We start from the raw sequence: 14,241 nt of genomic DNA, 5'->3' as shown, positions 1-14,241 counted from the left end.
TGTAGCTCAGTGCAAGATGCTGGATTGATTTTCCAATACCTTGAAAAAAAAACCCCATAGGACACACTTATTAAAAGTTCTGTTTAACCAGGCATGGTGGGGCACACCACCTCTAATCCCAGCACTCGGGAAGCTGAGGCAGGAGGATTGCCATGAGTTTGAAGTCAGCCCGGGCTACACAGGGAGTTCAGGGTCAGCCTGAAGTACATAGTGGAGACCCTGCCTGAAAAACAAAACAAAAACAAAAAACCAAAAATATTATATTTAGGGGGTGCAGGATAGTATCACCTCTCAGAGCCAGCACAAAGTATTTCTTGAAAAGAGAACTGGAGCCAATAAACTGCCCCAGAGTTCTATAATTGGCTATAAAATTGTTTTATTTGTCAGTAAGAGATCCAGTGCATGTTTCCAGACATAGAGGAGGGTGTGGATGGAGGGAGGAAGCAGGAAAAGGTGGACACTGGCCCAGGCTCACAGCAGATGCGCAGCACACCCAAGCCCTGAGCCTGGGTGGAGGCCCTGCAGCCAGCAGCGGCCACATGGGGCCCTGCACAGCCTGTGGGAGCCACTGGTGGGGTCCGGAGCCTGTGCAGCGGGGGAAGGAATGGGTTGCTCTGAACTGAGGTTCTAAGCTTGCAATCTGGGGTGTTTGGGCTCCTTCCTCAAAGTCTGCAGTCCTTGGACTTGCTCAAGAGGTGCTCGGGCTTTTTGCACGGGGCTTCTGAGCACCTACATGCTGGGCACACACAGCCTAAGATTTTTTCACTCCACAGCTCCTGGCCCTGTGGAGGGGCTTCTGAGGCTGGCATCACTGAAAGTATTCAAAGCCACCTACCTCTTCACAAATCCTTTCCCTCTGCTTACTCACCAGTGCTGCATTATTAGCTGCTGGACCTGGGAAGGCTGGGTTAAATAAATATCAGCCAACTTGGCCCTGCACAATCTAGCAAAGCTCTTTCCCTCATGGCAGGCGTCCCACAGCTTGGAGTGTCGCCAGCTGCTGCACAGTAGAGCCCCTATTCTGCAAGCATGGGCCCGGCCGGGGCCTTCTGCTCTCGTCCATCCCTCTTTGATGAGGAGGTCATGGGCTTTGGGCAAGTGCTCACCCAGCAGCGTTCCTGTGCCTGGCAGCTGGCTCTTGGAGAAAGCCAAAAGCTGCAATGCAAAAACAAAAAACTGGTTTACCCCACGCATTAGGCAGAGGCAGGTATGGGTGGCAAGCCCTGACCAGGCAATGGGATCAGAGCAGCTACTCGGAGCTGTGGATCCCAGCCCTGAACCTGCAAGGGCAGACCGCTTCACGGAAGGCACCCAGGGCATGGAGCCTCAGCTGAAGGGACCCGTTGAGGACTGGACTCCACAGCCTGGGAGTCAAGGAGGACAATGAAGAGCTCCACCGTCAGTGCCAGGACAGCCAGGGGTGCTCCATGAGCTGCAGGATGACTTCGGCCCAGGGCAGCTCAGTCTTCTGGCCGCTGCTTGCACTGAGAGCAGGACCTCTGGCTGGCTCTGCCCCTGAGGCCAGGTCTCTAGAGCTCTGGTCCCCCTCCACCTTTCCTCCTGGGCAGACTGGGGCTCCTGGCCCCTGAGAACTCGCTGAATGTATTAGGAGCAGGGAAGGAGGGCAAAATACCATCCAAAGGTCAGGAAGGAGCAGCAGCCACATCAGCAGCCTATGCTGGCCTCAGGTCTCCTGGCCCCTTGCACCAAGGGCCTTGAGGGCAGGGGAGGCAATGAGCTCAGGCAGCCTGGGCACAGCAGCAGCCCCCTCACCTCACTGCCTTCATCTCCTGCTTCTGCGGTACTGGCAGAGCATCGGGCAAGCCATCCCACACCCGAACCAGGCTGCAGGCCTAGTGCCACTTCCGGGGCAACATGGTTCTCAGGGAGCAGGGGCTCGGCCCAGGCCTCATTCGCTCTCCTAAGGCTGCATTCTGCACTTCCTGAGCCAAAGGACACCTAGCAGATCTGAGGCTGCTGAGTTGTGACAGTGCCCACCGGGCACTATGGTGGAGACAGTGCCCACTGAGCCCCAAGGTAAGTATGTTCCCAGTATTTCAATGAACCGAGCAGAGAAACATTGGCCTCAGACTGGGTTTCTGACAAGACAATGAGACTGGAAACAGGCCCTGAGCAGGGTGCAGTGAGTACAGTGTGGGAGTGCAAGTGGAGGGTCTGATTCTGCTTTTATTTACAGTTTTGATGATACATTCATAACAAATTAGACTTTTCCAAACAGTGCCGAAGACAGTGTTCTTCTGGTATTCTGGGTTGAAAATGCCCCTTTCAGTTGAGTGTGGGAGGAAAACCATCCCTAAAGGAAGCCATAATCATCTAGTTATTACAGGACAATATTCTGGGTAAGAAGAGGTAATGTTGGACAGGAATTTAAAAGCAAGCCTGGAGCCCAACGTGGTGGCATATGCCTGTAATCCCAGCACTCAGGACGCCGAGGCAGGAGGATCGCCTTGAGTTTTAGGCCAGCATGGGCTACATAGTGAGTTTGAGGTCAGCTAGAGCTACATAGTAAGACACTCCCTCAAAAAACTAATGGTGGTGATGATGATGATGATGATGATAGCAAGTTTGTAGGTAATACTGCAGATCTCACATTTCACCCACAACTACAAGCACTCCACATTGATGGTTTTCCCAGCTCAGACAGGGGAAAGCTTGCAAATTGCATGACTGGGCCTGAAACTAGTGTGCGGGTCACTGCCTGAAAATGTAATTGGCAGGGCTGCCTTTCTAAATCTGCTTCAGGAGTTGGAGAACTTTGTCCTAAGTATTCTGAAGTTGGTGTGCTTTTCTTCCCTTTTCCGTGTTCAGGAAAGCAGTCTGGATGTTGCAGCCTTTGTAAATGGAAAATGACATAAGGAAGCATCAGCTTTGGGAAACTGCTCTTTCACAGCGGGTTCCTGATACCCAAAACCAAAAAATCCAAGAGACTAGAACTCAACTACTATTGCTTCTCCCTGTATGCAACACGAGTATGTATGAGTGCTACCTCATAATTGTGCCAATGACACGTGCCATAAAATACAAGTAAGTAGGGCACAGTCTACATATTTGTGCATGAACAGAGACACATACACATGCATGCACAAACAGATATATGAGTGGTACCTCAGTTCACAAATCTAATTCTTTCCAGAATTCTGGTCACAAACTCAATTGGATGAGAACTGAAACAAATTCTATGGTTAGGTTCAATGGTGACCTTATGGGGAAATTTGATTCGGTTCTTGTCCAATTTGGTTTGCGATCAGAATCATGGAAAGAGTTCAGTTTGTGAACTGAGGTACCATTGTATTAGGGACGCTCTTAATGAAGCCAGTCTGTAAGGTGGGCGCAAATGCATTGCGTGTGCCATATACACGAGGAGCACAATCTCCCACACTCCTAAACTGCCAGTGCTTTCTCCTGAGCCATTGTCACAGGTCTTGCTGACACACATGCTTTTCTTTCTGCCCTCGCTCTCTCCCTGCCTGACGTTTCTCCACCTTTATCTCCCATGCTCCTCGCCTCGGCTCTGATTTCTCCCTCCTGAGCACGGAGCACCAAGGCCTCACAAGTGTCTGGGACAAGAGTCCTCAGAGTAATCAGCAGGCGCCCGGATTGCTCCTGTGAGCCTCAAGGAGGAAGCTGACAGGCGGGGAAGGGTCGGGGACCTTAGCGAATGGGAACAGAGACATTAGGAAGCTAATATCCCATGTAACCAAGAAACGTTTTCCTGAACTTTGGCGCTTTTTCCCTTCTCCTTTGTTTCATTTTCTTCTAGGAAATGTTTTATTCTAATGCCTCCTGAGAGTGAACTCCTTTATCGTCACTACAACAGAAACAGGGAGCATGCACAGTGGGGGTTCCCGGAGGGAGGCGCCCTGGGCAGGGTTGTACATTTCCACAGAGGATTCCTTGGCAAAAGCTGGAGCAGGTAGACTTGCCCTCGGGAATCGGGAGTTCCGGGACGAGCGCCTCTCAGCACCCACTCCGCCACAGGTCCCCACCGGGTGGGGGATTCTGGCAGTGAAACGTGCCCTGCTTTCAGCCTCACTGGGGGAATGGGAGCCAGCAGCCCCGAAGGGATCAGGCCGGCCGAATTCGGAGCCCTTGCTTGCTCTGTGCAGACAGTGATGCGTGGCAGTTGGAGCAAGGGACAGACTCCATCCTCCCCACACGAGGTCCTGGGGGCAGTGTGAGTTTTCATCCCGTCCAATCAGCTTGCCAGCCAACTCAGTCCTGTCCTCAGTTATCCTTGTGGGGGCGGGGGGCTCAGTCAGCTAGCTGGGGACAAACTTGGCCCCCATTCTGCCAACGCCCTGTATTTTCACGCCCAGGTCTTTCCTCGGCCTGAAGCCCCACCCCACCCCGCACCCCCCCGCTTTCTTTTGTTTTCTTCTTGTCTTTTCTTTTTTTTCCTTCGTGGCAGTACCTCAATGCCTTCGCAATGAAGCCCCACCTACTGCAGGTGGCTGTGTGCCGATAGCCAATACCAACCGTCAAAATGTGACCGTTAACTGCCGCTGATCCCAGTAACCAATAGGAAGACGAGGAGCGCTTCCCTCGGTACCCCTATACCGCGACGCTTTTAGCCACTCCCGGCTTCTGGAGAATTCCAGGCATGGCTCGGGCCGAACCTCAGCTATGAGCTCGACAACTATAGGTTGATGCTCTAGGAGATGGAAAGATTCAGTCGTGGGCCTGGGCTAGACGCCCCAGGGGAAGAAGGCGGTCACCTCAGAGGAGCAGCGAGGTTCATGTTTCGCCAGCGGCAGGAGAGTAAGGAGAACCCAGAAGCTACCGCGAGCCAAGGACAAGGAGGTGATGGGAACGCCGAAGCTGATGACACCGAACAAGAGCCCAAGCAGCAGGAGGAGCAGCAGCAGGAGGAGCCAGGCCTTTCGCAGGCTGTAGCTCCACAGCCCAGGCGTAGACGACCTCGAATCCAGTACAAGTTCACGGAGAGGCAGCTGCAGGAACTGGAAAGTGTTTTCCAAGAAATTCACTACCCCGACATATGGAAAAGGTAAGGGGCTCGCCGCGCCGTGTGTACACCCACCCCTCAGGTGGTCAGTGTCAGGTCAAAGGCCGAAAACCAAGGCCAGACCAGGCCACAGCAAGCCTTTATTAAGGGAACAGATCTGCCGGGCTGTCTCTGAGCAAAGGAGAGACAAAAGCAATATGGCCAGGACAGCAAGTGCCTTTTATAGGAGCGGGGGTGGGGCTTGTCGGAGCTGAGGTGGGGCTCAGTGAGGCAGTGGCTAGGGAATGGAGGAGCCGGTGCGGTCACTAGGTAGCCAGTATTAGGTTAGCCTAAGTGGGAACAGGGGCATGCTGGGAAGAAGGGTTTGTTCTTTGGTGGGAGCCACCATCTTGGCGTGACGTCACACAGGGGAGGGGGCAAGGCACCATAGGAAGAGGGCAGCTACTATACATAACAGCTGCTGGGGTAGTGGGAGACCTGTCAGTCAGGCTCATTTCTAGGTGACTTCCCCCCTCCCTCATTGGCCCCAGCGACACAAGTCTTACTTACCCTGCCTTTGTGCAGGCAATGGGGCGGTTATCTTGTGGGGAGAAAGGTCAACATGGTCACGTAGTATGAATCAAGTCTGGAAACTGGTTGGTAGCCGCTGATGTTTTGTTTTTGAATTGTGGCGAATATATAGAAACATAAAGTGTACAATCTAAACCACCTTTTTTCTTTTTGGTACCGGGGATCGAACTCGGGACCCTGCGCATGTCCAGCAGGCGGCGAAACCACTGAGCTAAATCCCCGGCCCTAAACCACTTTTAAAGTATACACTTCAGCAGTGTTGAAAATTTTCATGTTGTTGTTTAACAGATCTCCAGAATACTCATCTGGGCAAACTGGAACCTATACCCATTAACTCTGCACTCTCCTTTACCCCAGGCCCTGAGAACCACCATTGTATGCTTTTATTCAATGACCTGGACTACTTTGGAGTTGTAAGGGGAGATTGTTAATTTTAAAATAAGGACAGAATTTACATACTACATTTCCTTTCATCCATAACGCTCAGTACTGAACACTGATTGTTTTCTCTCCACAGAAGGGAGCTTGCAGGACGCATATATGTGGCTGAAAGTCGAATAAAGGTCAGTATATCTGAAAAAAGTAATTTGGCAGGGCAACTATGCTAAAACAAACTTCAAGATGTAGACAGCTTTGTGTTAGACAAGTTGAAGTGGGTGTGTGTTATTATCTCTTTTTTTCACCTTGGCAAACTTATTTTGCTTCGCATGTTCAGTCTAAAAAGTAATCTATGTATATAATGTAGATGTGTATAATTATATAAATATGTAATGCGTGTGTATATATTCAGTATATAAAATTCAACGTTCTCCAAAAGGCTATCTTTTGGGGAGGACTTCTGTGTGCAGTCATGTTGGGCCACAGTCTGACCGTGGAAGTATTCAGATTGATGTAGGGAATCCCGGGCTTGTAGGAAGATCCAGTTGTACCCAACTACTTAAAATCACGTAAAAGCAGGTAGCTAAACAAATACATTGGTAAATACTGGGATGTGAGAATAAATACCTCAAAGAATACTCGATCTGAGTAATAAATGCATCTCTACTTTCGGTGATGCGGAGGTGGGAGGATATCTTAAAGCCCAAGTGGGCAGTAGTCTTCCTCATTTACTGTGTAAATTTGGGGAAAGTGCTATAGACTGTGACAGCCCTCAGTTTAAATTTTTGATAACCTTTATGTGTCCACCCCCAAAAGAGTTCCAAACTAGTAAGGATCTGGTTGCAAAAGAGCATAGGATTGCCAGATTTGGAAATTAGTTTAAACAGGGAAACAATCAAAAGCAGTGGTGCACGATGAACTTTGGTTAACCAAAAAGAGACATGAAAAGGATAGAGAAAAATTACAATAAACAACACCGTAAAGATTGCCAATTAACTTCACAAGGGAGGCTTCTTTGAGTGTACTTTTTCTCATGGAGAGCGGTACTTTTCCTTTTCTGTGGTACTACTTTGTGCAGATGGGTTTGGGGATATACTTTGGGGGTGTGGCACTCATTTGGGAGTAGATTTGTACCTGCCTTAATTTCAAGGGCTTCCCATTCCTTCAGACAGGAGGAGCAACAGGTGGGCAGATCATGGGATCAGAGGATAGCTAGAAGAGACTGCAGAAACCCCACTAGGTGCCCCATAAAAAGGAGGAATGCGGTCAGACAGCCAGGAGGAGCTCATCATCAGCTTTGGTGCAGAGTGCATGAGAGAGAGCAGGGCGAACATGGGCTGCGCATCTGCTGGTGGGGTCCAGAAAAGCAGCCCAACAAAGCAGGCCACTGAGTGCTGGCCTCCTAATGCCACAGGCCAGGCTCCACGCAGCTGAGTCAGCTGGGAGATGTGGGGAGGGGTGTGGAGTATTCTCTCAGGCCGCTGGACAAAGTCAGAAGAAGAGAGGACCCGAGGTTGGCCAGGTGCTTTCTCCTTCCCTGGGTGTGGGCGTCCCTCACTGGGCTCCCGAAGGCAACAGGAGCCTCAGCAAACCAAGGAACCAGGGAAAAGTCCTCAGTATTTCCAATCTCTGCAGCACGAATTTCCCAAGAAGCTTTAGTCCCGGTTTCTGCTCCCCTGTGCAAAGGTAAGGGGCTGGTGGGAAACGAGGCTTGGGAAACAGACCTCCTGTCAGCCCCCGCCCCAGTGGTGTGCTGTGCAGGCCTGTGTGTTCACCCAGGGGGCGCCAGGGGAACCTGTGCGTCCTCTCCACAGCAGTCCTGCTGCTCTGGGCTGGGTGACCCGGGGTATCCACGTCGGGCAGCGGGCATCAGGCAGGGAGAGAAGGCCCTGGTGTCATTACAGTTTGCAGGATGGGAGCTTCCCATAGGCTTAGGTTCTGGGAATGCTCGGGAACTGGGAGGCGGAGAGCCTGTCCAGAGCACAGTGGCATCTGACACAGGTCTGGGTCTGGCTGCAGTGTAATGCTTGGCAGAGGTGTAAAGAGGAGCTGTTCCCTGACCCCTCCCACTCCTCACTGCTGGGGTCTTTCTTCCTGGAAAGCACTTCCACTTTGTGCCTTGGGGACAGGGGTGGGGCTCTGCATGTCCAGGAGGAACAGCAAGAAATGAGCTTCTGATGTGCACATGAAATGGCGGTGGGGCATGGAGTCACATGATGTGTTCCCTCAGTATGAGAGCAACTCTTCTGTACAGTAACCCAGGCCCTTTTGTCTTCTGGTCACAGACTTGGTTCAAGTATAGGAGAGCCAAATACAGGAAAAATCTGCAGAAAGCAATGCGCACATGTGTATCACCTGAATTCTGGGACCAGCATGATGTCTAGATCCTAGAGCAGCAATGGCATGTGACCGTTCTCCTGAGACCCCGTTGCAGATGAGTTTTTCTCTTGGCATGATGTCAGGACCACCAGTTAGCAATAAAGCACTATGTTAGCAATGAAGTCTTGAGTTCTCAGTGTGTTTGCTTTCCTGTTCCTTCTGGGGTTAGTACAATATGAATGTGAATTGGTCTGGAAATGCCATTCAGGTGGAATGATGTTGAGGACTCCTGTCGTGGGGGGCTCCCCCGAACCCCCATCAAGAGCCCCTGCACAACAGTCCGCTAAGTGCCACGGTGGGCTGTCAGTGACCCTTATTCAGTACTCAAGTCCCTCTGCCCCCATGCCCGGCCATGGCTTCCCCATCATTCCTCCATGGTTTGGGGGCCCCTCTGTGTGCAAAAAGGCCAGGGCAAGTCCCTGGTGAGAGCACACCCTGCGCAGACGGGGCTGGGTTTCAGTCATGCTGAGCAGCTCAGTGGGAACCCCCCGGACTCTGAGAGCAGCTCCCCAAGAGGTCCTCACCGGTCAGTGGGAAGGGGCAGATGCACAGTCATCTGCGGTGCTCCCAGTTCTGCTCAGGATCCTCCTGGCTGGGCAGCAGAGCCCGGGCTAGGGCCAATTCTGGAGCAGAGGTCCTGCTGATTCAACACAACCCTAAGAATGCGTCCCAAGGAGGCCAGAGACAGGCTGCTGTGCCTTTCTGTCCCGTCCCCGGGCCAGCAGGCAAATCCTGGCCGCTTCCCCAGCTCAGAAGCTGAGCACCTCTCCTTCCCGGGCCCTGAGTCACCTGGAACACTCCTGTGAGGCCAGGAAGTGGAGCGAAACAATACCCGAGCACAGTGAAGCTTCCCACTCACCTCTGGACTCACTCTGCTTGTCATTCTTCCTTGCGCACAGAGCTCTGAACCAACAGATCTTCAAGACTTTGAAAAACACCTGGGTGTGTTTGTCTAGTCCTTAGCGTTTATGGAATATTTACATAATTGTGTGATATTTACATAACATGAAGGGGATTCCTTGAAGAGGCTTTATAAATTTATTAGTTAATGCTATCCACAGGTGGTATACTATTATGTCCATTTATGTAGAGAGATGGAGACACACACAAAGACATATCTCCTATTCTAAAATGTTAATCATGAATCAATCATACCAAACTTATTCACCCGTTTCTCTTAGGTATATATATCTGCATTTTGTATGTATGTATATTTTAAAATTTATTGCCACAAAGTACTCATTGCCATGAATCCCTCTCAGAGCACTCCCCCTTGCTTTGAGCACACATATCATCATTCTTTCTGCTTTCTGGAGCATTTCTGACAGTTCTCTCTGGTCTCTTTAGTTGTGCAGTTTTGGCTGCCTTCATGTCCTGAATTCATTTAAATGTTTACATTTTCACATCATTTTTACTTTGAGGACCAGGCAGAAGTCACATGGACCCACACCCGCGAATAACGTGGGTGACGATACATTGTAAGTTTGTACGTGACAAAAATTGATGCATGTAGTGGATCCGCAAGGGGTGATCCAAGAACACGAGAATGGCCCCAGCCTTCTGGTCGGGGGACCCTGTGGCACCTAGCTCTTGCCTTTTCTTATTTTTTCCCCCTTCTCCCTTCTTCTTCTTTTTTTTCCCCCTTCAGCCTTCCAGCATTTCCTCTCAGAGGCGCTTTCCCCGGGCAGGGGCAGAGCCAGTCTCACCCCTAATGCCTCCCATGCCCCTGCAGCCCTATGGGGAGAGGGACTCCCCTCCTCACTGGGGCACCCATGGAGGCGGCAGCCTCAGGCCTGGGGTCATCATGGAACTGAGTCACTGAAGACCCAGGCCTCAGTCGTGTGTCCTGCTAGCACCCCGCGCCCATGGGCCTGGCTCCGCTTCTCCCTCCTTGGCTAGTTGGGTCCTTGGCCCTTGCTTGGAGGGAAGGAGGAGTTGATGCCCCGGATGCCCCCCACCCCGTCACCCCTGGGAGGCCTGCAGCTCCACTGGGGAGGAGGAGGATGACGAAGAGGAGGAGGTAGTTCCATCAAGTTGGGTGGCAGGCAGATCCAAAGGATATCATGAAGTTTCCAGGACCTTCGGAAAACCAGAAATTGTCTTTCTTGCTGGAAAGGGCAATCTGTAGGGAAGCCCAGATGTGGAAGGTGAATGTGCAGAAAAAAATCAGAGTGTTTTTCCATCCCAGAGTGATGAAGTAATTCAGTGGCTGGCCAAACTCAAGTACCAATTCAACCTTTACCCAGAAGCATTTGTTCTGGCTAGCAGTCTTTTGGACAGGATTTTAGCTACTGTAGAGGCCCACCCAAAATACTTAAGGTGTATTGCAGTGAGGTGCTTTGTCCTAGCTGCCAAGACTGTTGAAGAGGATGAGAAAATTCCAGTTCTGAAGGTATTGGCAAGAGACAGTTTCTGTGGATATTCCTTTCTGAAATTTTGAGAATGGAGAGAATTATTTTGGATAAGTTGAATTGGGATCTTCACACAGCAACACCATTGGATTTTCTTCACATTTTCCACATCATTGCAGTGTCAACTAGGCCGCAGTTACTTTTCAGTTTGCCCAATTTGAGCCCGTCTCTACATTTGGCAGTCCTTATCAAACAGCTACTTCACTGTATGGCCTGCAACCAACTTCTACAATTCAAAGGTTCCGTGTTTGCTCTGGCCAAGGTTAGTGTGAAAATGGAGAAACTCATTCCTGATTGGCTTCCTCTTACTATGGAACTGCTCCAGAAAGCACAGGACCGGATTTCTCCAAGGACAACAGCAAGCCAGAAGTGCCAGTCCGAGGTCCAGCAGCCTTCTACCATCATCTCTCAGCTGCCAGTGGGTGCAAGCACACCTCTGCTTAACGCAAAGTGGAGGAAATGGAGGTGGATGACTTCTATGATGGAATCACACGGCTCTGTAATGAAGATGATGCGCCGAAAATGGGGCTTCTGTGTGCGGCACTGATTTATCAAGACAAGAGGGACATGCTTGCCCTTGTCCACCTTTGCAGCCTGTTTCTGTCATGTAGTTTCAACATGTGTTACGTTCCGGTGCAAACTAAGGTTGGCTACTTTGGGAACAGAATGTAAAAATAGGAAAGGCTATGGAGGGATATGTACCTTATCAGGCTGATTTGAAGTGAGCTAGAAAAAAAATACACCCTCATTTACTTGTGCAGTTAATTATAATTCACCATAGTTTAAAGGCCAAAAAAATAACGACCAAAACATTTTTAAAAGTAAATTTCTTTGCAGTATGTCAGTTCTGTTCTTTTCTTTGATAAATGTAGCTTTCCCCATGTCAAAAAATTACAGTATTTGAAAAAAAATTCCAACATTCACAGCTATCAACTCGTTTCCCCAGCATCCTGATTTATTTTCCTCTTGCTTTTGCCTGCTTCTTCTTTGAATACTTAATAAATTTTATGCATGTTGATCTATGTTCTCTGACTTCCAAGGAATAGGAATCCCCCAAGTTTGTTTTTGAGCAAAATTAGTGTGACAGCCATATTTAATCCATGGTTTAGATTCCAGTTAGTGTGGAAAGTGTACTTTGGAATTGTGCAGATGAGTCAGAGGTGATAATAGACAAATTCTCACATTACCACATGGATTTTGTTTCTCATTTCAACTTTCAGAGTTTAAAAGCAAAATTACTGCTTTATCTTAAACCTTAAAATGGCATGTAAGTAGAACACTTAGATTTGTTGAAATCATTTTTGATATTTGTATGAAAGAATTTGTGACAAAGTTACTATATCCAGGGCCTCACCAAATAAACCTATATTTCACATCATTAGATTTTTGTAACTGATCTGTTTTTACTCCTTTGCAATCAGTAGGCGTCTGTCTAGATGTTGGGGCAGCGCTACGATTTGAGTCTGTAACATGCAATTCAGAACCCTCATTTTATGTCAGGCTGTTAGGGTTTTCTGATAAAAATTATTCCATGTCTTATAACCTGCCCGTACTTCCTTTAATGACTTGAATCCTGAGCTCCCTTTGCCTTCTGAGGAAGGTATTGCACTCAGAACCATGGAGCGATGACAAAAGCCTCTGGTAGCAATAAAAAGTTGTCCTAAAAGAAAAGAAGGTGAGAATGTTGAATTAAAAAAATGGATTGGAAAAGATGCATTGTAATTAATCCTCCTCACAATACTCAAAATCATCCCCTCACTTCCACCATTCTCATCCTCTCATTCTTGGCAATGTGTCTTTTAGAATAAGCATTTTTTAAAAAATTAAAATATATATCATATCTGTGGATCATGCATCTATATATGTTCTTCTTTTTTTGCCTAGCAACATTTTTGGAGAACACTTTCAAGCTTTTGTTTTACCCTGTTCCATAATCTTGCAGAGGTGCTGGACTCCATTGTAGTGGAGGGACTGAGTTGCCATCTGGCAGCTATTGGAATGCTCCACAGCCCACCTAAGTGGTAGAACAGTCCGTCTACTTCCCACGAGCCTTCTCCCATTTGTGAATCTGAGAGTGCCTGGTGAGGGACCCTCACTCCCTTATGAGCCCCCAGTGGGTCAGAGGGCCCAAAGAGAAAGTGAGTGTAGACAGCAGAGGGGCTGAAGTGGGAAGGGAAATGTCTGGCAGGGACACAGTAAGGGATGGAGGAGGGAGGCCCTTGCATGGCCCATCTTAAAGGACACAAGGCCAGTGAAGGCAAGGAAGGAGGGGCAGAACCAGTGAGAAGGGAGAGATCTTAGAGAAGCCTGTGTGGGGGATCTTGAGTTTGCCAGAGAGGCTGATCAAGTTATCCCCAGGAAAATCATGCCCAAAGAAGGAGGTAGACAGAGTTAGAACAGCACAGTCAGGCGGGGCTCAAGGACTGGGTGCAGTCAGCTGTGAAGTTCCGTGAGGGGTACAGGATGACATAGAACAGAAAGGCCTCACAAAAAGCAAGGAAAGCCATTTTGCAGCCCAAGGAGTCTCCAGACAGAGAGCCAGGAAGAGGCCCGCTCCCCTAGGAGATGCCTCTCCACCGAAGCCTGGGACTCTACCCAGCTTCAGAGACTGTGCTGGAAATCTCAGGGGTCAAGGTCATCCTGTAGCCCAAGCTTGTCTGGAGCAAGTGTTGAGGCGTGTGGCGAGTCAATGGATCCCAACTCAGTCTGTGAGAAAGGAGGGAAAGGACTCACACGTGTGCACTTGGGGTCCTGGGGGAGAGGTCCTGGAGACTCACGATGAATCTGATTCTGTTCAAGTCACAGCACCCATAACTGTTCAAGTGCAACTGATGGCCACTGACTTGGTGGCACGTGCACTGTGGGAGTCTGAGGCAGGACTCAAGTTTGAGGCCAGCCTGGGCAACTTTGTGACTGAGCCAGATGCTGTCTCAAAATAAAGAGTAAAACTTTATATGAGGGATAGAGCTCAGTGTGAGGGCCCAAGGTCAAACCCCAATACTCTAAAACTATAGAAAAGCTTTCATTGGTGAGAGTTGGTGAGAGAGACTGTCTTCCAGGGGCGACTGTCCCGACAGGAGTATTCAGTGATGGGGGAATATAATCCACTTCTTGACCCTCTCCTGACTGTGTACTGGTTTCTTCAAGGGGGGACCATCGAAGCAGAGGAGAGGAGAGGAGAGGAGAGGAGCAGGGCTGGGTTGAGGTGAGAGCAGACCTGTAGCCCAGCCTCCCTTTGGCCCAGATGCCTTGGGCTTCCATGGTCTGTGCAGCCCCAGGGGAGAGGCTCAGAGTGTTGTGGGGATCAGAGCAACAGGGTCCTGCGGTGGGGCAGAGACTGAGGTCACCTGCGTGCAGTGTGCACAAGTGGGTATGCACAGCTCTGACCAGGGTGGGGCTCAGGGCATGGAAATTATTAAGGCAAGTGTCCGGGGTAATGGAGGGTTCTGACTAAGTGACCTCATGGGATCCTTGGCCAAGCTGGACCAGCGCGATTGGACATCCCCAGGGGGAGGGAAA

General features: G+C 49.8%; 1 protein-coding gene and 1 pseudogene across 1 annotated transcript; both read left to right on the top strand.

The window, feature by feature from the left end:
• Positions 1–4,526: 4,526 nt before the first annotated feature.
• On the top strand, positions 4,527–8,433 carry LOC147828527 (uncharacterized). Its single transcript, XM_087209592.1, has 3 exons — positions 4,527–5,026; positions 6,072–6,117; positions 8,218–8,433. The coding sequence occupies exons 1-3, from the start codon at positions 4,680–4,682 to the stop codon at positions 8,314–8,316; spliced, it is 492 nt and encodes a 163-aa protein (XP_087065718.1). The 5' UTR covers positions 4,527–4,679; the 3' UTR covers positions 8,317–8,433.
• Positions 8,434–10,312: 1,879 nt separating this feature from the next.
• On the top strand, positions 10,313–11,438 carry LOC147828526 (cyclin-I-like; annotated as a pseudogene).
• The last annotated feature ends 2,803 nt before the right edge of the window (positions 11,439–14,241 follow it).

This window comes from Heterocephalus glaber, unplaced genomic scaffold, assembly GCF_053883595.1.
Source record: "Heterocephalus glaber isolate CG9 unplaced genomic scaffold, H.glaber_assembly_v1.0 deba00001057, whole genome shotgun sequence".
Lineage (NCBI taxonomy): Eukaryota > Metazoa > Chordata > Mammalia > Rodentia > Bathyergidae > Heterocephalus > Heterocephalus glaber.
This window is presented reverse-complemented; position numbering and strand designations above follow the sequence as displayed.